Source organism: Thermobia domestica, chromosome 1, assembly GCF_964235325.1.
Source record: "Thermobia domestica chromosome 1, izTheDome1.hap1.1, whole genome shotgun sequence".
NCBI classification, from domain to species: Eukaryota; Metazoa; Arthropoda; class Insecta; order Zygentoma; family Lepismatidae; genus Thermobia; species Thermobia domestica.
The window spans coordinates 290,573,865-290,600,703 of NC_137454.1; the positions used below are offsets into that span (position 1 = coordinate 290,573,865).

Sequence of the window (26,839 nt, forward strand, 5' to 3'; positions counted from 1 at the left end):
TTTGTAAGAAAACCGTACTAAAATAATTTACCCCCAAGAGTAACTAACTATTACTTTGGGATTTTTTTTTATTATTATTAAGAAAAAGGCTTATACACAGTAGTATAGAGTTGTTAATAAAATATTGATATATGAAATATAAAGAAAATCGTTGAAGCCGTTCTTGGGAAAATTGTAACATCCTTTAGTAAACTACCATTCTTTATGGGGGTGGGAAAATTCGATAGGCTGTCCCGGAAAATCTTATAAAATAGCTTACTTTTCAAATTTAATGCAGATATGTTGAACAAATGGCCTCTAGGCAAATATACATACAAACGAACATTCTAAAACAATTTTTCGGTGTGTGAGTCATTAAACGCGTAAATCTGTCAAAATTTCGAATTTGATTTTTACACGATCGCCATACTTTTTCTCTCCTATCGTCCTTCGAAAGTAAAATACGAAAAAATGATTAATGTATATTTTATTTCTTGCCAAAACAATTAATTTAATTATAAAGACCCCAAAAGCTTCAAGTTTACAAGGAAAGAAAAGTAGAAAATGTCAAACATATGGTCCTACTACTTACATTTTATTATTACATTTAGACATTCAAGAAATAAATGACTTCTGAAAATACCAAGATGATTTTTTTGTTATCGACATGACTTTTTTCACAAAACTTCCAGGTTACAGTAATCTCTGTTTCTGTTGATTGCTTTAAAAGTAAAATAACCTACCAATTATACACAAGGTAAGTTATTTTCTCTATCTTTGGTTCGTACAAAATATCGTGTTACAATTTCGGACAAACATAAAAAATATGATAAATTCCGTCAAATGAAACAAATATCACTTGAAGTAGTGCACTTAAAGTCACCTGAAGCTATGTCTAGCGCTTACTTTCCTCACCTGTATCATTTGCTTATTAACAAATTAGTATTTAAAGTCTCTTCTCAGAGAACGTACAAACGGGTGATTACATTATTTTGTAAAACTAAAAATATCCGATGTTGTGCTGAAAATTAGCGTGATTTTTCGCCTAAACTTATCTATATTTCGAGTTAAATTCAATCCACGCTCACGACTGCGGTGGCTCAGTGGCAGAGCGTTCACCTCTGGTGCGCGGGGTCCCAGGTTTGATCCCAGCTCGCGCCAAGTGGACTTTGTGGTGGACAAACACATGCATGGGTTTTCTCAGGGTTCTCCCGTTTCCTCCCACTTTCTTCATTTCACAATTTCATCCATTTTTCATCATAACTTCCTCTCCTTTAGCTTACACGGCATAACCGTGGGACATAAAATTGAAATATTTTATTACAATTCACTTTCACGTTTCTCAAAACGAGTCAGCTCATGACAAAACTCGAAAAACGAGCGCGCTTATTTACAATCCTATATATTAAGACATTCTTTTATTTTGTGATATTAAAAACTTAAGTATTTTCTTAATCTTTCGGGGCAACCAAACAATAAACTAGTAAGAGTGAAATATTTTAAATAAAGTATCGAAAAACATCCTGGTAACATAGTGAAAAACAAATATTGTAAACACGGAAGACTTTCACAGGAGAAAATGAACAATCCTATTTTCTCAAATCCGAAATAGAAAATGAAAGTATGGAAAATAAATATATATACTCTAGAAATCTTACAAAAATCATCACATCACAATCACAACTCAACCTCAACGCATTCGCACAATATCGTTTACAGTGGCGTTCTACTTAGCGTTAGTGGTGTGCAGACTCAGCTGTCAATTGACTGTCCCTGATCATGGACTTCAGCCAAGTGTAAGTACGCAACCATGAACTCTGTCCGTTATTATAATGAAATATGCATATGGCAGTCTTAACATAAGAACGAGAATATGTAACCCCGTGTAAATCAAAATATCCTCTCCATACCCTCATTTACTTTAAATGTTATTCATTTCTCTCTTATCATTTTGGTGACGGCCATATCGTATGTAGGCATATGCAATAAACCCACATTTTGTATTATTCTTTTAAGAATCTATTTGTCTCCTTTCAAGCACTATACTACCTGCCCTATGGCAATCAATCATGATGGTTTTTTTTTTTTTTTTTTTTTTTACGTCTTAATATATAGCGAAGCAATAATATTCAGTTATACAATAAAAATGATTGATCCATAATACAAATTGTGTTATACAAACAGTGTAATTCACAAGATGTTAAAAATACTACCATTAACCTGCACAATATACATAACTGACCATTCTGGTATTTTCGTGGCCATTGTATTGATACCAAATTTCTCACATTTTATTTTTGGAATCCATTTCTTTTAATTTTTAAGATTTCGTATATTACAGTAAGCAACAAAATAACTGATACTAATTTTTAAGATGGAATCATATGTGACCCCATGTGGAATTTTACTACTCCATATTTAGGGTGGCCTGTATTAATAGTACAACATAGACAAAATATTTTTTTTTTTTTGATCAAATGATTCAATATATGTCAGGCAAAATTTTCTTGTAGGCCTTATATCTCGAGAACTACCCCCCATATAGTGTATCCAAACCAAAACTAACAATTTACTCAGTATGATGTGCATATTCCATAAAAAATACGAAAACTCGATTTAGGGACCGTTCAAAAATTTTGTAGCCCCTGACCCAAAAAATTCAATATATTTCATACAATCAAACATTTTCTTTTACGATCCATATTTTGAGAATTATATATAGTGTAGCCAAACCAAAAGTAACAATTTACTTAACATGATGTGCTTATTCCGAAAAAAAAAAAAAAATAATAATAATAATAATAATAATAATAATAATAATAATAAGAAGAAGAAGAAGAAGAAGAAGAAGAAGAAAACTCGATTTAGGGAGCGTTCAAAAATTTTGTAGCCCCTGATCCAAAAAATTCAATATATTTCATGTAATCAAACATTTTCTTGTACGACCCATATTTTGAGAACTACATACAGTGTAGTAAATCCAAAACTAAAAATTTACTCAGTATGATATGCTTATTCCGTAAAAATATGAAAACTCGATTTAGGGACCGTTCAAAAATCTTGTGGCGCCTGATCCACAAAATTCAATATATTTCATATAATCAAACATTTTCTTCTACGCTCCATATTTTGAGAACTATATATAGTGTAGCCAAACCAAACTAACAATTTACTCAGTATGATATGCTTATTCCGCAAAAATATGAAAATTAGGTTTACGGGCCGTTTAAAAATTTTGTAGTCGCCCTTAATCCAAAAACTTCAATATATTTTATTCAAACAAACATGTTCTTATATGACCCATATCTCGTTAACTACATATAGTGTAGGCAAATCCAAACTAACAATTTACTCAGTATGATGTGCTTATTCCGTTAAAAAAAAAAAAAAAAAAAAAAGAAAACTCGATTTAGGGACCGTTCAAAAATTTTGTGGCCCCTGACAAAAATCTAATTATTGGCCAAGATCACAATCTTTTGATGCATTTTCTGGATCATTCCTAAAATTTTTGGCCAAGATCGGAATCTTTTGAGCTATTTTTCGGATCACTGCTAAAATTCTTGTTAAGTAATATAAGGTGCAAAAATATACTGTACACAACTATGCCTTCCAGTTTCTGATTACAAAGACTCAATAGACATCATACATAGCAAAATTTGAAAGTAAGTTCAAAAGTATGAAAAATCCTTATTTATATCAACTACTTCATCTACTTCAACCTTAGTTAAAACACAAAAAAATATTTAAAACACTAATATCATAAAACATCATTTGCAGTACATTTTATTTTTATATTTCCATTCTTTTCTTTTGATTACTTATTTCAATTTGTTCTAGATACCAATGTGCCCTGAGAAGCCAGATGTGGTAAGAAATGCCAAAATCGAATGTGAGAAAGAAGTGGATGATAATAAAAAACGTAAGAAAGTTATTTCTTAGTAATTTGATATAATGTAGTCGCACCCATGTTTTATCTTTGGATATGCAGTTATATTTAAACAATTTTTATTGTTTTAAAGGTATTTGTTACAAAATTGAAAATTAAATTTCTCTACGAAAAATTTTGTGAGTAATAATATTTTCAAAAGAATAATAAGTGGTCAATTTACTTCATAACTTCTTTAAAATACGTGAAAGGAAGTTTTGTCTTTAAAAAAAAATAAAAAATAAACGAACATAATGTACTCTTGCATCACGTAACTACAGTAAAATATAACGACTTAATTTTTGGGATCTGCTTTTTCCCATATCAATATACATTATTACTTTATAAGTTGATCAAAGGAGTTTCTTCAAAGTGTTGAATTAGAGTGAAATGTTTTCAATATATCTATTGGATGATGAAATAATTAGTACATTTTACCTTTCAAAAGTTTGGAAATAAGTTCCGTAAATTCTTATAAGATATTTAACAACATTTCTTACAGAGTTTACAGAGTATGGATGAATGATCTAGTTACGTGATCGCCAGATAGATAAGTTGAATATGTATACATAATTTGACACTGCAGAAGATATCCCTCATTTGTTGTCATCAATGAACACATACAGAATATATTATATTATACAGTTATTTGACTACCATCCGCTGACATGTCTTGTCAGATGGAGTGCTCAATCCTGACACAAACTCAACAACGAAACAATTATTATGAAGAAGAAAGGAATAAAAGTATTTTGTTATTGTTTCTTCAACTTTTCCCTTAATCTTCGGATGTAGCTTCAACCTCTCTCTTGATTAACACTTTAAATACATAAAAAATAGATTATTTCCATTAATAAATGATGAATAGTATTTTAAACAAAAAATAAATTAATAAAATAATTTTCATTATTTATAATTTATTATTTTGTTCATTATTTATAATAATAATAATAATAATAATAATAATAATAATAATAATAATAATAATAATAATTATTATTATTATTATTATTATTATTATTATTATTATTATTATTATTATTATTATTATTATTATTATTATTATTATTATTATTATTATTACACAGTACCGCATTTGAGTTCATAACATTTTTGTCTACATCTGCAGATGATATACAGCTTATTTGTTCTAAAATAATTATGGTTTCAAAATTTATTTCAAACATGATAACTATATATATATATATCCGTTCAATACGAAAGTATAAATATAAATTCATATTCGGAAACATACTACAAAGTGCTTTCATACATGACATTGCATTCATATACAAATGAAATACGCAAATTTTCTTTCAAAATAGTCTTCCAGATATTCTTTGTTTTATGCCATGTTAAAGTTCTTACCTACTCTTTGTGGCGCGTTATCTTAAATAACTCAATAACACTATATATGATAATTTAGAGTTCATTTATCCATATTTTCATTAGTATATATAATTGTCCCAAGCTCCAGTTCTCATTCTTCCAAGGGCTTGTGCGCTATCCATTTGAGTTTACCTTCTTCTACTTCAAATTTATTATTTCACCCCAAATTTATCGTTCTCGACCAAATTTACAATTCTACAGTTTATTCGTACCATTTTCAATGTCAAATTATGTCCTCCAAATACTCTGATGGGCGCAACCTGCGCCGTAAAATCCACATATGTTCATCCTTGCCTTGTCCTGACCAAAATGAACTCCATATTCCAGCTACAAGAATGTGAATGTCCGTCAGTTATGACATCAAAGACTGTACCCACAGAATTGTGGACGAACTAAAACCCAGAACAGCCTACTGATTTATTTCAAAATATTTTGAAATACTACACTGTTTACTTTCTAAATTTCAATTTTCTTTACTGTATTATTCATGAAGCATATTAAGCAGCTACGCTTTGAGGAGAGATCTGCAACTTGAAATTAGTTTCTAGCCACTTCTTTCTAAGTATTCTTGTCGGATTTTCAATCTGCGTTGTATGTCCACCAAACAAAATGATTACACATGCCATTCACAGCGGCTGGCATGCATAATACTCTTCAGTTTGTTTTTACGAGTATTTAAAAAAATCATTAGAAATACTAAATTTATGTCATATTTGTCTCATCAGAAATTGTCAACTTAAGAAGAGTACAACACAATAACGAAACTCTTCTTTGTAAGCCCCAATTGCTTCTCTTTCTTAGAGTATCTGATAAAGGAAGAGTACCGCCGGTACAAGAATTATTAAAATCTCAGCAGGTATATGTAGCAACAAGAACGTGGTAGATACCTTCAACGTCAGGAAATTCGTCACTCTTTGTCCTTTACATATTGTTTTATCCTCTTGGCAAACAACAATGATATTTATATTGCACTTGACTCAAATCACACGTTACATTACCGTTCTCTGTTGTGCTTTTTAACCAAACGTAGTCGTCTGGGATTGTAAGAAAGGTTTTAAAATAAGACTACTTCACTACTAAAAAACAAACAAAAGAAAGTATAGACGGAGTAAGCAACAAAGTCCCTTTATCAATAACAGGATATAGGCACCAGAAACGGTTCTTGTTCGAGAAACCTGTTTGGCACATCAAATAATGAATTATTAAAAGCAATTCTTTTACTCTCCTTTCGAGCAAGGGAACACTGACACGGACTTCGAGACAAATTGAGGTCAAAACGTTCACTTCGGGAAAACTTGCAAATTACTGCTATAAAAAGTCTCATAACGCGTTTGAAGTTCGTTATAAAAATAAAAAGACTACTTCACTACTAAAAAACAAACAAAAGAAAGTATAGACGGAGTAAGCAACAAAGTCCCTTTATCAATAACAGGATATAGGCACCAGAAACGGTTCTTGTTCGAGAAACCTGTTTGGCACATCAAATAATGAATTATTAAAAGCAATTCTTTTACTCTCCTTTCGAGCAAGGGAACATTGACACGGACTTCGAGGCAAATTGAGGTCAAAACGTTCACTTCGGGAAAACTTGCAAATTACTGCTATAAAAAGTCTCATAACGCGTTTGAAGTTCGTTATAAAAATAAAAATTAAAAAATTCGTAGAATATTGTTATATTTTATGCGTGTTTTATGTTTGTAAGCAAGATCTCGTGCTTTTTTAAATAACTATTACTATAAATAAGCAGACGCAGGCGTCACCATTACCAACAGGTCACATGACCGAAAATAACACTATCACTACTGCTGTTTATAAAGATGGTATAAAACACGCTGCAGAACCTTTATTGGTATTAATTTTAGCTAGTTAACCTTTTTCTTAGTTTGCCTCGAGTTTTAACAAAATCTAACCTAACTCAAGCCTCTTACTTTGCTTAAAGCTTTAAAATCTTTTGCCTACTTAGCTTGCTTAAAGCTCTGAAAAAAATTCAACCTCTTTTTTGTTTGCTTGGAGCACTGGAAAATTTTAACTGCAACTACCTACCTTGCCTAGAGCTCTGTGGTTTCCTTGCCTACTTAAAACTATTTTTTTTTTTTTTTACCACAACTATTTAACGTGCCTAAAGCTCTGAAATATCCTTTTCTTAGCTGCCTGAGCCTTAAAACACTTATTTTGTCCAAACAAATTACACATACAGTATTGTACTATGTCCTCTGACTACGATTAAAATAATTTTAAATTTTATATATTTATATATAACAAAACATAACAAAACCTTTATAAAAGAAAAGTTGTAAAAACATCCGAAATCTCTTGTTATTTGCTCTATCTACTACTTTAACATGTAATTTTACAATATCCATTTCATATACGTTTTAAGAAAAAATGAAGATTAATTTTTAATTGTTAACGACTTTTTAACTGTTATAAATTAAAAATTAACTCCTAGAAAATTTAACTGATTAAATTAAAAGTTAACATAAAAACAAACTATTAATTTAATCGTTAAGCTTTTAACAGATTAATTACAAGTCTGAATATACAGGGTGTAACGAAAAGGTATGGCGAAATTTTAGAGGTGGATGGATTCCTTATGGACATGTAAGTAAAAAAGATTCATATGACTATATGTCGGGAAATGCATCGTTACAGAGTTACGACCATTGAGCCACTTGATGGTGTGAAATAGTCACATTCTGGATGCCCCTCAATGTGACTCAATTTAAACATCAATAGCTCATCTTCTAATTAAACGAGGAAGACAATTTTGGTATCAATGTCTTCTTGAAGGATGAAGCTTCCCATGTTAAGTAATTCCCGAGTATATGGCTATTTTGTGCCTTAATACTCATATGTCTTTGTTCAGAACGCAAAGGTGAAACGAAGATAAAAAAAATGTAGGATAAGGCATCTGTAACAGACTTGAATAAAGCCAGATTAGCATTTCATATTTAGAATATTACAGGATTTTAGAACCAAAGAAGAAAAGGAAGGAAAATCCAACGACACGCAATTTTTCTCTGGCAGTTATTTCTCTCAAAATAATAATCACTCTCCAACATACGAAATAAATAGTATGAAGAAGAATGGTCTCGAATATTATTCTCCTTTCATTTCCATCTGCAAAGAAAATTGAAATGTTATCAGCACAAAAATATACTCGCATCCTTGCAAACCACTAATTATTAGCAAAATTTGAACACGATTTCTGCACACGCACTGAAAGTAAAATAGAGTTACCAATTCTTCACCAGCTGACATCAGTAAATACTATATGTTTATTAATACTTCCTACCATTTAGCGCCCCTAATTTATTTGCGTCTCAGCAGAATGTAAAGCGATACAAAATCATTTACAAATATTACGGAAGCAATATTACTACACTCAATGCATTTCTATATAATTATGATTCTCAGTTATATCTTGTGAAAATATTGTTGTTCAAAAATATACACAAAAGCGGTACATTTCATCTCCAAAATGTAAAAGCATACTATCTGTTCCCGGATGCGCAAGCCACTACGTTGGTTAAAAATAGCAGGTTTTAGTAAAAATTTCCATTTCACCATCTAATATGGCACTGAAACGTGTTAAGTATTGCAACGTTCGTTTAGTTTTTTTTTTTTTTTTTTTTTTTTTTTTTTTTTTTTTTTTTTTAACGCTATATATGGCAGCATAAGGCGTTTAATTTTCTCTCAAATTTCTCTACTGAAATCTTACAAAACAAAATTAATATTATCTTTCTCTTTGCATTATTTCACCATTGATAGCTGAAGAAGTAATGGTCGATAAAGAAAGTCAAATGATGAATGTTAAAAATGGAACCGATGGAATGAGTTGGGAAATACCAATGGACAATAAGAAAACTGAAGGCAAGATTGCCATGCAAGAAGAAACAGCAGCTAGTGATATGCCCAAGAACATGGAAATGGAAGACCGTAATTCAGTAAGCATATGTTCTTTTCAAATGTTTTTTTTTATTTCACTTCAAACATAAAACTGAATATATATATATATATATATATATATATATATATAAGTAAAACTCTAATAAAGTTAGTCTATAACAAAGTAGATAATAGACTTTTAATAGATTTCGACTGAATCGTAATAAATTTTTGATTTGTATCAGCAGTTTTTAAGGGCTTCAAGGGAATAACGTATTTTAGATCTCATTTAGTTCTGGCTGTCTCAAGAAATATTTCTCTAAGCACAAAAAATTCTTTTTGTTTATTGTGTGCTGTAAAACAATGACATTCTTTCCTGTATAGCCTTCGAAAACTTATCATTGTGTACTTATTTACATCTATAGTGTTTTTTGATTTCTTAAAGCAATATAGAACTGCCTGGTATATCTATAGAGAATTATTCTTACGTATGTCATTAAAAGTATTAAAATAATATAATTATATTTGAGGAATTCTATCCGCACTTACTGATCAAAGTTAGAAGAATCTGTCGTATAGGTTTTATAATTCTCAAGACTTAAAATCTTTTCTTTGTACACGATAACACAAATGGTTGCATTATTGCATGAAAAAAAGCTAGAATTATTTCCTTCATTCATTCCAATAATATGAATAAATATATAAATAAATAAATGTAAGTCCTGATACACAGCTAGTATATATAAATATTACATACAGTATATATAGTTTATACATACAAAGCTACAAATCTAAATGTAATTGATTTTAATGTTTAAAACATCGAAAGTCTATCTTATTTTCATAATCGAACAAGTGTGAACAGTAGATACAATGGTATGTTTATTATGTTATTTCATTTTATTTTGTTTAATTTCAGTGCTGCTATAAATGTGTGCTGAAAAAACTTAAAATGGTAAGTAAAAATTTAAAGAAATATTTTATTTTATTTTATTTTATTTTTAACAAAATTTTAGAGTATAAATAAAGCATCTATGCTTATACCTCTATTCAAAAATTAACCTACACAATTTAGTTGTGTTGAGTAATTTATTTTATTGAATTATTATTATTATTTATTGCGTGATTACTTATTTATATCTTGAGAAAAAGTCAAAATACATTAAGGACTTAATTTCAACGTTTTTCTAGTGGATTATCACTATAAATATATGTACGATATATACAATACTACTATATAAAATACATATACAATACGATACGACAACACAACATATGTATCGTATTAAATATTATATTTCTTGAAAACGTACCAAAGCATATACTTTGGTATTATATTATTACCATATAATTATATTATATTATTATCATTATTATAATACCATATATAAATTTAAATAATATCATCAACTTAAATACGAATTAATTTCAAATTCTTACTTTCAACATTTTGTTTAAAACATGAATTTCAGTATTGAGTTTTATCAGATAGTAAAAAAGGAATGTTCATTGTTATATTGTAGTTTGTGAAGGGAGTAGCAAAGAAGACCATCTTTTTTCTTTTCTTTTTTCGGTCATCTAATGAAGCTAAATTTGTTGAAGGAAACTTTCCTGCATTTAAAATACTAACGTGTCTAAGCTATAAATTTCAAGTGATTCATATTATGGGGAACGCTACTATACCAATAACACATATTATCACTTTTATTAGACATCTTAAAAGTTTACTACTCTTAATATGAACTTATTTAATTTTGATGCAATTGCCATGCAAATGTAAAGTAATACTAAAAAATTTGCAAAATACATTTAAATCTAATGTGAGACTATATTAATAAAATGTGCGGCTGCGGTGGCTCAGTGGTAGAGCGTTCACCTCTGGTACTGGTTCGATCTCAATTCGCGCCAAGTGAACTTTGTGGTGGACAAACATAGTGTGCATGGGTTTTCTCGGGGTTCTTCCGTTTTCTCCCACCTTTTTCGTTCCGCCATTCCATTCATTTCTCATCATCACCGTCTCCTTTAGTCTAGCTGGCATAAACGTGGGACGTAAAACTGAAAGATTTCATTTCATTTTTTAATAAAAATGTATTCATGTCGCAGTGTGATAGCTTGCTTTACTTGAGACAAATCATGCCTCTCCACTGTTCCTTGTAACAAGTTACAAATTAAAATAGTTAAACGTCAACATATTTCTTAGGAACTAATTAAATATTTTCATTACAGGCTACTTCTAATTCCGTAAGAATTGTATATATTAAATAGTAAATTGATCATTCAAGAATTGCTTCGTTAAAATGCAATACTATATGATGATTTACATTATAGCTAGATGACATGGACATGCCAGATCAAAAACTTGTTGAGAAGTGGATCGAAGAAAACATTGAAGATGAAAAAGAAAAGATGATGTTACAGAAAAGGCTTCCAGAGTGTATCAAAAAGGCCCACGTACATAATGAAGATTCAATGGCACATGGTAAAATGAAGAAAGAAACTAAACAGAAAACCATGTCTGATGATTCAATGAGAGATTCAAAAGACGAGATGGAAGATAACGGTAAGTTCTTCAAATATTATTAGCTATTACTTTTATTGTTACTTACGAAAATTAATCCTTCTGAAAGCGCCTTTGAAAGTATATTTTAAACTTGATGGTAAAAAATATACAGTATTAACCACCTAGTCAAATTCCTGATAAGGTAACTGAAAAACACAATGAAAACAACTGATGAAAATAAGGCAGGCTGTCTTGTAAAAATTATCAGTCTCAAGAATGAAATTGAAAACTACACAAACAAATGAACAGACCTTCAAATCAAAAGGACAAATAGTTAGATCCTTTTCCGAAAATCCGAATTCCAAAACTTACACATAGATAGATATATGAGGTGTGTTCAAAAAGTATCAAATCTTATTTTTCCCCTCGTAAACCAATAAAGCGCGGGAGACTTTATTCAGTGTAGATGCAGAAGGAACAGTCATGCGCAGTCGTGAACTTTTCCCGCCCGCAGAAAACGTCAGTCGCTGGCAGTCGGCCAACAAGTGAAGACGTGTAGTGAGCAGTTATCGGTTATATATATATATATATATATATATATATATATATATTGGTAAAATGACAGAAAAACTTGAGCAGTGATATTACATCAAATTTTGCTAAAAGCTTGGCTATACCCAAGCGAAAACCATTCAATACGATCGGTACATTCAATTTTGAACGATAATTTGGGCATGAAAGAGTGTCCGTGGAATTTGATTCAAGCTTTCATCGCAAAACATAACATTCCTGCGTGTTGTCAGGCTCCCCACTCACCCGACATAGCTCTGTATGACTTTCGGTTGTTTCCCAAGCTGAAAGTGCCACTAAAAAGGACCCGATTTGAGTCAAGAGAAGACATTATGCAGAATGCAACGGCATGGTTGCTCACCATTCCAAAAATTCCGTTCGAGAAGTGTTTGCAACAAGAGCGCTGGGAGAAGTGTGTGCATTACTAAGGAGACTACTCTGGAGGGGATTAGTGTTTCGGATTTCCAAATCAATAAATGCAGTTTTGCCAACCGAACGTTCGATACTTTTTGAACACACCTCGTATGACTCAAAAGTGTAAGATCATCTTGTCCATCATATATATAGGGGAAGTTGCTCAACCAACGGAGAGTATGTAGCAGGGAACATGGAATCTCTAGCCCTCCTCAATTTCCTACGCACTTCGCTATTTCTTTAAGTGGAGTCATTTTTTCAACAATGATTTCACTACCATGAAGTAATTGCGTGCGGTGACAAAATAACTAGAGAGAGGATAATTTTTGTTTTTCGTGTAAAAAAGTAAATTTTGTTTTCGACATTTGGAACAATTTCTCTTGCTGCACATAAGTGGAAACGACAAACACTTTAGTATATTTAAGACGTCTATATATTGTTTGAAGTTGAGGTAATTTTGGTTTATTTTCCACATCTTTTCAAAAATTGAGTTTTGTTTTTGAAGAGGGCCTTAATGTACCTAGGGACAATACTTTCAATGCAATGACTACTGTTTGTGGTATTGATCTTGTGAATATATCTAGTTTTGAAACCAAGATGGTTAGTTCCACATTCATTTCATGTTCTTTCACCAAATAATCTAATAAAACTGCAATATATTTCCTTTTAAACAAATTTCGTGTCCCTTGTTATTAAAGTTACTTTATGGAGCAAATATTCCAGTCCTAACGAGAAAAAGAAAGCGGACTGATTTCTGTATAGTAAAATTTTTATCGTTTGTTTTGTAACATATAAATTAGTTGCTGGAAACAATCGGTTATTAGATTTAATATTGACCCTAGGGTACAACAATCACTGTTCTCTATGTACCAAGAGAAAAATGACTCCACGGAAAAAATTGCTCTGGTATCCCCCTATTTGCTGCAATGCCTGGTAACTTTAAAATATGGAGCTGAAATATTTAATTATCAGACACATATATCTCCGTTAGCCTTGCAGAAATATACACATTTCAGTAAGCCGAAATATAGAAAGTGTCCCTTGATTGAGCAATTTCTCCTACTTAAAAGATTATCTTGAACACTACAAAGATACACACTAACCAATTTTACTAATATTTCCGATTGTCGATAGTTAATTATCAGTGCATGTGAAAGAAGTTAAGAGTGTCCGAACTACAGCTGTATAACAAAGAGATTAATAGTATGTTTTTTTTTTTTTTTTCCGTTCTTGTAGACTATAGCAATGTCATAAAGTGATCATAGAAATAGGCCCTCAGTCTCCAATGAAACCTTTCAACACATATTCACAACCTTCAATCGATTTAAACTAGAGTTTTATACTTTAATATTCTCTTGCCTTACCCAGCAGTGATTCCTTACGTTTGCAATGACCAAAGAGTCTCTGTAAAGCTGATAGTTGTACACAATTTACAAAATAAACTTTGTACTATAGTGTTTTATTTTATGTCCGAACGCGAAAGGTAAAAATCGTCAACATCATCATCACAGATATTCCGCATTGGAAAGATTTTATTCCAAATTTAGAACTTTCATGTACTAAGGTCTCTGGCTCACCTATTCATCTTGGCTTGGCAATTATTATTTTTATACCATCCGACCTATAGCCTCTTCCGCTTCTATTTCTTTCTCTGTACTTACTAATACGTCCCTCAGCTTAGACACAGTGTAGCAATCAGTTTCTCTTTTTCATTATATCCAAGGTTATTTTTTCTCCTAATTTATTCCTAGCGTTTCCTCATTAATTTTTTTTATTCTATCCAGTTACTTTCCTCCATTAGAAAGGATTTTGTGTAGTCAAAGTTTCTGCTCTGCAGAGCAAGAATACTCCACATGAAATATTCGGTCTCCTGGCTCTTAATTCAAAGACCCGCCGCAATATATATATATATATATATATATATATATATATATATATATATATATATATATATATATATATATATATATATATATATATATATATATATCACTTCATGTCTTCATAATAACTCTACGTATCGAAAAGTAGCAATCTGTTCTACTTCATTATCTCATGCTTCTACATTTGGTATAAGCTGTTTCATTCAAATCATCACTGTGTTTGTGTTTTGAATGTTTCTTTTATCTCACATATTTCGCATCTTTCCGTCAAGTTTTCTAACATACATAATATTCTGTTCAGATTCCGCAGCAAACGCCATATCATCTACCAATTGTATACACCTAATTATTTTATCTCTTACTGAAATACTTTCTTCTTTTTTCACTATATCTTCTAGACGATATTAAATTATATTGATGAGAGACAAAATCGTGCAAACTCCCCGCTAATTGTACTATCCTGTCTCATTATTTTCTCTATTTTGTCACTTATTTATTGATTCATATCTATGATCTTATGAGTATTTACTCCTTACTTGTAGTAAATTGATTGCTACACTTGATGGCAGAGTATATATTGATTTCAACTGCGAGGGAACAAATAGAAAGTAAGCGAAATAGACTACTTTAAGAATTTGGCCTGCAGAGCGAATCTAAATTGATATCGATAAAAGTATTGGGAAATTTTCCTAGAACAAACGACATAAAATTTTTATAAGTTCAATTGCAATAAACAAATAAAACTATTAATTAGCATTAATTTTAGATAAGTACGATTGTTTATTTAGTAGAACCTCATATTAACAAGTACAGTAATTTCGAAATTAGAATTTGAGAATAAAATAGAAAAAGTATGTAGAAGAACTACGGGAGCATTTTCCTGATTTCCGTTAAGTACGTTTTCCTTATCTTCACAAAATCTTAAAAAATAACATTTTCTGTCTAAACTATTTGACCTTTCTCTCCTATTTCAGCTTTGCTATGATAAAACCTAATGCAACAAAACAAAAATTAGCTGAAATTTTGAAAATTTCGATTTCATTTTTAAATTCTGTAAGCAAAAGGAGAAACCAATGAGCTGATAACTATAAAGGTATATGAACATACGTAAACATAGAAAAAAATATTCTTCATTACTTCCAAGCGACCACATTAGTGATAAAAGTTCTATAACTTAAAAATAAATAAATAAATAAATCTTGATTTCATCACATTTCACATCCTTACATATGAAGGTTCTTGGGGTATGATATGACCTTGATTAAAGAGTTAACAAAAAGATTAATTTCATGTATTGTTTGAAATATTTTAATGTGACACACAAGTGCATAAATACTGCACCAGAACCATACAAACCGACTTTAAATGTTAGAAATATGGATTTAGAGGAGAATGGAGAATACTAGCTGAGATGAACGACACAGCAGTGACATACCGGGTAGTCAGACATATAGCACATAGCTTAGAGCCCGGTCTAGTAAGTTTTTCTTTTTCCTCTTAAAAAGTCAACAGTCTAAAAAAAATGTTCGAGTAACAGGGTAAGAGAACATTGGATACAAAATCATGGGCGCCCCAAGGGGGCAGCCCCCCCTGGCTCACGAAAATATATACGTAATATAGCAAACCACATACATTAAATACCAGAAGTACTAGACGTAATATAGCAAACCACATACATTAAATACCAGAAGTACTAGACGTAATATAGCAAACCACATACATTAAATACCAGAAGTACTAGACGTAATATAGCAAACCACATACATTAAATACCAGAAGTACTAGACGTAATATAGCAAACCACATACATTAAATACCAGAAGTACTAGACGTAATATAGCAAACCACATACATTAAATACCAGAAGTACTAGACGTAATATAGCAAACCACATACATTAAATACCAGAAGTACTAGACGTAATATAGCAAACCACATACATTAAATACCAGAAGTACTAGACGTAATATAGCAAACCACATACATTAAATACCAGAAGTACTAGACGTAATATAGCAAACCACATACATTAAATACCAGAAGTACTAGACGTAATATAGCAAACCACATACATTAAATACCAGAAGTACTAGACGTAATATAGCAAACCACATACATTAAATACCAGAAGTACTAGACGTAATATAGCAACCATAGAGATGCCCCCCCCTAGAAAATTTTCTTCGGGCGCCACTGAACAAAATATATATATTGTAAACATTTTTAATCAGAGATATTTTCCTTTTCACTATTTGATCATTTTTATCAAACTTTTATTTACTGTACTTTTATTAAGTATATCTAATGTTCATTAATGATTTTAATTGTAAACAAGGAACTCTACAATTTGAAGAAAGTTCTCGGTACAGCATCGCAGCTTTAATCACCTAATACGAAGCATTTACGTTTTGTTTATTAGTAAAAATGACTGGGTGCATGGTGAATTCTTAGTAGTGCCGTTATAATATCAATGAAAGAACATATATCACGTTGCCACATTTTTGATTGGTTATAGTCCTGGCAGTATTATTAGAAAAAAATAAATAACGGAGAAAAGAATAATATCTGCGATAATTAAACATACGACGAAATGCTTCTCAAGACATTATTTGAGAAAAAATTGTATTAAGAGGACACGATGGAATATGATTGATAGGCACTGTTAAATAAGATTCTACATCAAAATGAAGAGAACTGTCGTGGTAGAAAAAAACTTTCAACGTGTGAAACAAATGATCTATTTTAAACAAACAAACAGTGTGGACAAAAATATACGAATAAAAAATAATCTATTTAAATAGAAACTCATGTCATTGTCTAAATAGTCGAAGTTTCAAAATAAAGAATTCGGGAGATTTGTCCTTACATTGTATACAGGAAATTATCAAAACAATGAAAACATTTCAAGAAAGTGAAATTTTATTATTAATACGGTATAGTACTATTGTAAGCCTGCAAAACGTATTTGATTCGTCGTAAAAGGTATATAAGTCATGAATAGTTTCTAGAGCAACATTGTGTCATTTGTTATGCAATCCAGCATTCAATTCTATCAGCGAAGATGGAAAAGGGCATTAGTTCCAGAGTATGAGCTCCAGAAATGACCACATAATTTAATAATGTTGATTTCTTGCCACGGGAGGTGTTGTGTTTCATCCCGATGTTCATGAAAACACCTCTTAACAGCTACAGTACATTGCACATTGTCTTCTTGAAAAATTGCTTCATTACCCAGAAACCAAATCTGGACATTTGGATGAAAATAGTCACATAAAATGTCCACATAACCTGTGATATTAGGGAGTCTTGTGCAGTAATGGAACGAGTTAGGACTCCAAGACAATTAAATGTCATCATACGCATGGAGAATATGTGCATAAATGAGCTTTGATTTTCTGTGGCATGCGGTAACTGTGGGACAGGATGACGTTCAAGTCCAGTTTGGACAATTTGTGGAACAACTGGTGACGTAGAACGGCCAACGTGGAGAGATGTTGATATCTCCTCCTCACAACCCGTTCTAACATGTCCCAAATTTTCTCGATAATGTTGAGATCAGGTGAATTTGCCTGCGAGGTGAGATGTGGAATGTTCACCTCATGTTCAACAAACTATTCCCGCACAATCCCGGCTCGGTGAACGGTGCAATTGCTGTCTTGATATCGGGACTCTAGGATGTGGCAATCTCCTGCAAACTGGACAATTGGCAACAACTCATAATCCAGAAAGAACACGTAATCCACAAACATTATGCGGTTGAGCACCTCTATCAAGGGACCGACGCAAGCACTCGAGAAATATACCTCCACTACATAACATACGATCTCCCTTCTGTACAACCTTTTGTACACACTCAACTTTGCAGACTTCTCCGGCCAGCCGCATCACTCTGGAGCGGCTGTCATTGGAATAGAGGCAGAACCAGGATTCGTCTGATCAGAGAATGCGTAGCTGCTAGTCTCATGTCAGTGTTCCCTCGCCCACGACAGGCGATTTTTCTTCTGTATGGCAGTCACCCTGGGCCATACCCTGGAAGCGTGATTGAATATGCCTACATCATACAGTTCTCGTCACGGGGTACGCTCAGAGACTTAACGACTGGGTTCTGTGTGCTTCTGCAGCAGGTTCTGCCACGATTGGAACCGTTTAGAGGTCATTAATCTTCGCAGACGTCTACGGTCGCGCTCGGCATTATGGGTTTCCTGCCACTGTTTCTCCGAGAGGATTGGTTTCTGGACAGTACTGACCATGGATTCGGACACGCTAACGAACTGCGCTACCTCCCGGAGGGTATGCCCATGTTCACGTCCGAAGACAATGACTCGCTTTTGCCATTCGGTCACATTCCTTCTTCAGCCCACCGTTCAACCTGTAATGAAATGATACGGAATCAGCAAGCACGTCTTACTAGCAGCGAACTGTCACAAATGACATACAATTCTTATATTCGCGATATCTACAAGCATATTGCTATGTCAAGCCACTTTCCACAAGACCTCTAAAATGCTCACACTTCGTAACGTTTTGTTCGGGGTACAATCGAATCAATTAAGTTCGGTGCATGGCAATATTGAAAATTTTTCACACAGGTTGAAATCTCATTATGATCTATATTGATTATCAGTTTCATGAAAACAGAAAACTTGACATCGAGATCCCTGATAAGCCATATTCCATTTTTCTAGTTGTATTTTCAACCAATTAATTATTACAAGAGATGTTTCCATTCGTCATTCTTTACGATATGTTAGTTCTAAAGTGTACACTTCACTTTGTTTAGGTGACATGCTGTGATGTGCCGTAAACTATAATTTTACATCTACGCGATTGTCTACTGTAATCTATACGTAATCTACGTTACACCTTTTCTCGTGTAGACTATGTAGACAACCACGATCAAATGTAAGGAAGAATGGCTTAAGTTTAGAGTTGTCCCTCCAGTCTGAAGGTGTCCTTGTACTTTGCAACATACAAAAAACAATGATTAAAGTATTAAAAATTGTTAACATTTCACTTAACTTCAGTACTCCGTGGGCTTCACAAAAATTTAAAAGGGTTTCTTCATTAGTTTTACACATTCGTTACACCTGTTCGCCATATTTTACAACTATCATGCTGCTGAAACCTTCCGCATCCGGCAAATAGTACTAACTTCCACATATCTTTTCTCGTATTAAACATAATTCTCCTGCCGAACTTACATTCCACCAAATAAAAACTTTAAATTATCATTTCTTACCTCATTTCTCCTGTAAATTTTCCTGATTTTTATAAAAAGCGGATGGGTAACTAAACTTAACCCCTGTAAAAACTATATACACTCCTTGAACACAAACACATTGGATCACTTTTGTCCAGTGCTCGAAGTGGGGATATACCATACCACCACCTCAGGAGAATTACGATCAGCGTACCCCCACCTCAGAAGAATATGATCAGCATACCTCTTATTGCTTTTGGCAAAAATTAACTTCGGGTCGCACAGTGACTTCAACCGCGTCTAATCAGTTTTTCTACTAGTACTGCATCCACTACTACTACTTCTACTATTAGTGCAATCAATTTCGAGATCAGAACACAGCGCGCCCTGTGGGGCTTCTAACCTGCCCTACTACTACTTGCAAGTGCAATCTGGGTTACCTTTTTTCACGTTCCGGATAACAAGGGGGTATGTTTACTCTGCTCTGCACATACCACTTCCTAAGATTTTCCACTTCGAGCACTGCCTTTATAATGAAACTTACAAAACTAATTCTCAGCTGTGGGCTTTCAGTCTTGAAGCTGTTGTATTTTCCAATTTTTTCTCGCATATTTTACAAAATGCATAATATTTGTCATTTTCTTTCATCAAGACGAAACTAAGTATTCGAAAGTTACTATTCGCTGGTCTAGGCATTTTATTTTGTATGCAATTTCGCAAGGTAACGACAAATGAAAGCTCCTTTATTGTCCACGATGCCATATTAAATTACGTGTTGTTGACATATTCTACATAGTCTACGTTGTTTACATTGTCTACGCATTGTTGACATGTAAACGTAAACTATCGTTTTCTACGCGTAGACGCACATCTCTGGTGACATGTCACTTAGCAATTCCTTTTCAATTTTGGTGTTTTGTTAATTCTTAACACATTCTGTTATAACTATTGTTATTACATTTCTCGCTTCCTTTTCCGACACGACACTCCCGTTTGCAATGATAAGAACATAATACTGCTTGGTAAGATATTTAGATTTCCCAAGTCAGTCCCTCAAAATTAAAAAAAAAAAGGTATTTTAATTGTATTTCGTAAATCAATATAATTACTTTAAGATATTCATTATACATTTTACTGGGTACAAGGTAGGTGATTTCGGATTATTGTTACATCAACTTCAAAATATTTTCGTTTTAAGATAGTTTTGTATTTAAATGTTATTTTCACTAAAGATCTTTCTTTTCCTTATAGTTTTCGAGTCAGATTGAATTGGAAAAAACAATATGGTCATTGTTCCTTTTTCCTATCGAACAAAATTAAAAGAAGCACACTGTATACCAAATATATATAATTAAATTTCCTGTCCAAATTATAATCATCCTTGACTAGGTTGCTATAATTTTTCTTAGTATAACTCATGAAAAATAACGGATATTTGAAGCGTACTGTAAGTTTTCACCATTGTTTATGTGATTGTGCACTACACTGCAAACGTACAAACTAACCAATTCATTCATCTGTAATTTATGGCTATTTTAGTGCCTCCCTTGAATTTTTCCGACTAATAATGAAATTTCCTGACATTTTCCCTAATCACATTAATTCCCTGACTTTCCCAGACTAGTAGACAGCCTGAAGAACACAAGCCAATATTTCCGGTATACGGTTGAACTAGACACTATATGCTACAATCTGTTCTGAAATAAATGCATAACTTTTAGTGATCCACTAGAGATACTAAACATAAATACCATTCAGTAGTAGTTTTCAACATTGAATATCACGTCATTGTAGAGTAGAAAAGAAGAAGAATATCTATCAGACAGAAATTTGGTTTGAATACTGTTGCTGAAAGTGTAAATGAAAGAATGTGTAGTTAGGACGAAATCAAAGCAGGTTATCAAGAAAGAGGAGAAATGCTACAGAGAGGGTACGTGGACCACAGATCACTACAGATAAAACTAAAAATAAGCTGTAGTGAAATACTGGAGAATATGAAAGCAGCAAGATGCAAATAACTGGAATACGAGAATGGTAAAAATAAGTAAGAAACACTATGGATGAAGACAATTGAAAAAGAAAAAAGTAAATTGAAGAAGAAAAAGAGAAATGAATAAATAATAATAATAACTAACTAACTAACTCTATGGCCTATGGAACCCGGAGGTTCAATGCCGCGTTCACAAAAGCTCTCCACTGACTTCTATCCTTAGCTAACTGCATCCAGTTTCTACTTTGTATTCCAATCTCTGCCAGATCCATTTTAATATTGTCCTCCCATCTGCGCCTAGGTCTTTCTAATTGTCGTTTTCCGATTGGTCTTCCAGTCAAGACTTTGAAAGCGTTTATGACCCGCCCACCTAAGCCTCCTAGACTTCACGACCCTAACAATGTTGGGTAAACCATATAAATTATGTAGTTCCTCGTTATGAAGTTTCCGCCATTCCCCATTCCCGTTCCTCTTGGGTCCGAATATTCGTCTCAGGATCTTGTTCTCAAATACTTTCAGTCTATGTTCTTCCCTCAGAGTAAGTGACCATGTTTCGCAGCCATACAAAACAACAGGCATGATTACCGTTTTGTATATTTTAAGCTTCAAATTCCTCGACAGAATTCGCGACGACAAGAGATTTTGAACCGAATAGTAACACGAATTCCCTGCTTTTAGTCGACATTTAATTTCTTCGTGAATATGATTTTCGTCTGTTAATATGATCCTAAATATTTGAAACTATCCACTTTATCAAAAGTATTATTTAATATTTTAACGCATCCATAATTTGCTGTATTCCGGTCCCGACACACTTCCATGTATTTATTTTTATCTGCATTTACTTCTAAACCCATGTCCCTGCAAGCGTTTAATAAGATCTCTGCATTTCTTTCTATTGTTCTCCTATCATCACCTATTAAATTTACATCATCAGCATATGCCATAACCTGGTGAATACCGTTCAACTGTAGGCCCTGGTTGCTATCTTTGATTTTCCTTATAGCGTATTCCAGAACGAAGTTAAATAATAATGGCGACAATGCATCTCCTTGTTTCAGGCCATTTTCGACGTGAAAGCTCGTGGACAAAAATTTTCCTATCCGGACTTTACTTTGGGATTCATTTAAACATATTTTAATTAATCTAATTAGCTTTCTCGGTATTCCAAGTTCTGTAAGAACGTTGTATAATGTTTCTCTCCTAACCGAGTCGTACGCCTTTCTAAAATCAATAAATAGTTGATGTATCGGGGTATTGTATTCCCACTTTTTTTCGAGTATTTGGCGAATGGTAAATATTTGGTCGATAGTTGATCGATTCCGTCTAAATCCGCATTGATAATCTCCAATAATTTCATCTGCGTATGGGGTCAGTCTTGCTAATAGAATATTTGAAAGGATTTTATAGGATGTTGACAGAAGAGAAATGCCTCGATAATTATTACAGTCAGTTTTGTCGCCTTTCTTGTGAACTGGAACAATGATTGATTCTTTCCACTCTTGTGGCAATTCTTCCTTGTTCCAGATAAGGAGAATGAGTTTGTGTACCTTGTTCCATAATTTTTCGCCTCCAGCTAAAACTAACTCAGCCGGAATTTCATCTACACCCGGAGATTTGTTTCTTTAATTTCTCTATAGCAGTTTCTACTTCTATTCGGTTGGGTTCTGGAATATACGGTTCTGCGGTGTGTATCTCCTTTTCTCCACGCACACTAGTTTTCGGTTGCGTGTTAAGTAAATCGTCAAAGAAATCTTTCCATCTATTTAAGATGCTATCCGTGTCAGTGAGAACTGTACCGTCAGATTTCTTTAATATATAAGCACGAGGTTGATAGCCTTTCTTAAATTCGTTGATTCCCTTATACATGTCCCGGATGTTTTTATTTTTACTATTATCTTCAAGTTCCTCCATTTTAGCTTTCAGAAAATCGCGTTTCTTTGTTCTAAAAGTTTTGGAAGTTTCCCGTCTGATATCTGCGAAATTTTGTGTAGTTATTTCATTCGGAGTTTGTAGCCACCGTAATTTTGCCGGTTTTCTCTTCTCTGCTAGTATTATGCATTCCTGGTCGAACCATGGTTTGTTCCTACGTATTTCCGCGTGTCCCAATTTTTCTTTTGCTGAAATTTTAATGCTATATCTAATTTCAATCCAGGTATCCTCAACACTAGTGCACTCCAAATCTTCTAAAGCCGAGAATCTATTCGAAGCTTCAATCTGGTATTTCTCTCTTACCTGGCTCTCTTCTAATTTCTTTAAATTGAATCTCTCCGTTTTCGGACAATGAATATTACCTTTATTCAACGATAACCTCTCTCGTATTATCGCTGCTACCAGGTAGTGGTCAGTGTCACAATCAGCCCCTCTAAACGACCGGACATCAATTATGCTAGATTGCCTTCTTCTGTCTACTTACACGTGATCAATTTGATTATGTGTTTTTCCTTCAGGTGATGTCCAAGTATATTTATGGATGTCGCGATGTGGGAATTTTGTACTCTTCACGATTAGGTTTTTGGATGTTGCAAAGTTCACGAGTCTAACACCGTTGTCATTACTTTCCTTATGCAGACTTTCGTTCCCTATAATCGGTTTGAAAATATCCTCTCGTCCTACCTTCGCGTTGAAATCCCCTAGTAGAATCTTCATATGGTATCGCGGGAGTTGGTCAAATATCCGTTCCACTTCTTCGTAAAAACTGTCTTTTATATCGTCATCCTTGTCTTCAGTTGGGGCATGTACATTTAAAACAATAATATCACACCACCGTCCCTTAAGAGTAATAAAAGAAAGTCTGTCAGTGACAAATTCAACCCGTTGAATTGCTGGTAATATACGTTTATGAACGAAAAACCCTGTTCCTACTGGTGATTTTTATTTCCTTCCCCGTAAAAGAACGTAAAATTTCCGGAATTCTCAGATCCATTTCCTTCCCACCTAACTTCCTGAACACCTACTACGTCCATCCTGTATTTCTCTAACTCACTCGTCACGGATTTTAACGCGCCTGCCCTATAAAGACTCCTAATATTCCATGTTCCAAATCTCATGTCCATTTTCTTATATAATAAATAATAATAATAATAATAATATCATTATAATCATCTTGAAGATAGGCGTTTAGTTTCGAACACTAAGTGCCTCTATTTTGTGCTTCCATTGTGTTCTCCTTCATATCTATAATTTAACTACCTTTATTTTAATTTTCATACATTCATGATGGAATTCCTCTACTTTAATCATATGCTTTAATGATTTATACGTATAAATCCCCTATAATTATGTAATATCAAAGTAAAAGAAATGTCTAAAACATGACGGCTATCACAATTCATTACATGTATTTAGTGATATGACAATATGGACAACGCCATGTTTAAGATGCTTTTCCTAACATGGGATTTGGATTATCCGCAGAATATATCAACCTTTGTCCAGTGGTTCCAGATATAATAGCAAGCATTGCGACATTTTTGTGTTTATATATAAGCATATAAGAGTCAAACACACAATAGTTTTTTTACAGTCGGTTTAACAAGGATTCAACTTTTATTTTACGTATGTTTACGTATTGTACTTCGTTAAATAAAATTATTTTTATTTACAAAATTGCCAAATGATTTTACAAAAGCTAAGTAAATGTGTTCTATATTCTAGGTCAAACAAAATGTGATTCTTCGATGAATTTACTAATGTGTTTAACAGAAAATATGGAGGTAAGTAACCTAGTAATTTTTGCAGTTAGTTATGCTTTGTTTAAATAGTTATCTTGTATGTACATTTTAACTTTTCTGAAGAACATAAATATGAACAAAAATATTTAAAATTATTATTTATTATTGTTTTTAAATTCAAGAACCGATGAAAGAAAAGTTAAAAGTAAAAAAAATTGGTATAAAAGACAAGAGAAATAAAAATTCAGTACATTAATAGTAAATGATGACGATATAAATAAATAAGAAATTATTAAAATAAGAGTTAGAGGAGGAAAGAAATGTATGAAATGGGAGCAATTTAGAAACTATTGCAAAGAATCTATTGCATTGAATGCTCTGCTTGTAATATTAGTAACATGTTTCTGGAAATGTTTAATTTTGCACTAGCAACAATACTATAAGACTTACTGAGAGCATTTGTAAAACAATAGATATTATTGTTTCAATTCTGTACCAAAAATTTAAATATGTATTCTAAGAGATCTCTTATTCTTCGTTGTTTACATAATACTTAGCCTTCACTTTCAAAGGAAACAATACTTCATCAACGGCATTATATAATTACACAAATTTAGAAAATACGTTGTTTGTAACAATAGCTCTAATTTCTTTAGCAACAATAATATCTTCAGAATGTCTATTTTTAGTTATAAAGAACCAAAAAATATATTGTTTCACTTCTAATTACCAATATTAGACTTTTGGTTCAAATCATTTATCAAATTCAAAACATAAAATTGTCATGAGTATGGTTATGAATAGAGATATTTCAGAAACTGAAAGTAGGTTATTCTAGTCATTCTTTATTAAACACAAAAATACAACATTGAACTAGTTCACTCAGATTGCACAGCATGTGGTTTCAATTGATGCATAAAGTTTTGTACCTGGAAAGAATACAACAAGAGAGTATAATTAACGTGACATAGCTGTTATATGTGATAGTTGGTGAAGTATGAGCTACTTGTTCATATGTTTCATTGTTTTATGCTGTTCGTATTCACGGGAAATCTTGTCATTTTTACGTGTCATATGCCTGCATTTTCTTTCTTTCTTTCTTTCTTTTCCTATAAAATGCTTCGTAGAAGTGTATGATGTATACCGCGTTTAATACTTTCTTATGGACTATTACAGGGTATTTACGTTGTTTCTGGCCTGTTTATTTAGTTAGGCATATGGTGCTTGCGTAATAAGCTCCTTAAACGCTTTTGTCTTTTTATGAAGTAAGTCATTTGATCTGTAAATTTTCAATTGTATATCCGGTATTTTTAATATGAACCAAAGTTAGTCCGAGACATTTTGAGCCAAAATAGGAAAACTGCAGTTTCGATGTAGAAGATTTTGAAGTGTTATGTTTATTATGTCCTTAACGAATAATGGTCGAT

The 26,839-nt window shown here is 32.5% G+C and overlaps 1 protein-coding gene across 1 annotated transcript in view; it reads left to right on the forward strand.

Moving 5' to 3' along the window:
- LOC145667701 (uncharacterized) overlaps nt 1-26,839 on the forward strand; it is an 87,565-nt gene that overhangs the window by 59,478 nt on the left and 1,248 nt on the right. Inside the window, exons 4-8 of the mRNA XM_081735164.1 lie at nt 3,817-3,898; nt 9,065-9,240; nt 10,101-10,136; nt 11,510-11,741; nt 25,396-25,454. Coding sequence (XP_081591290.1) covers nt 3,817-3,898; nt 9,065-9,240; nt 10,101-10,136; nt 11,510-11,741; nt 25,396-25,454 — 585 coding nt within the window. The remainder of the gene's footprint in view (nt 1-3,816; nt 3,899-9,064; nt 9,241-10,100; nt 10,137-11,509; nt 11,742-25,395; nt 25,455-26,839) is intronic.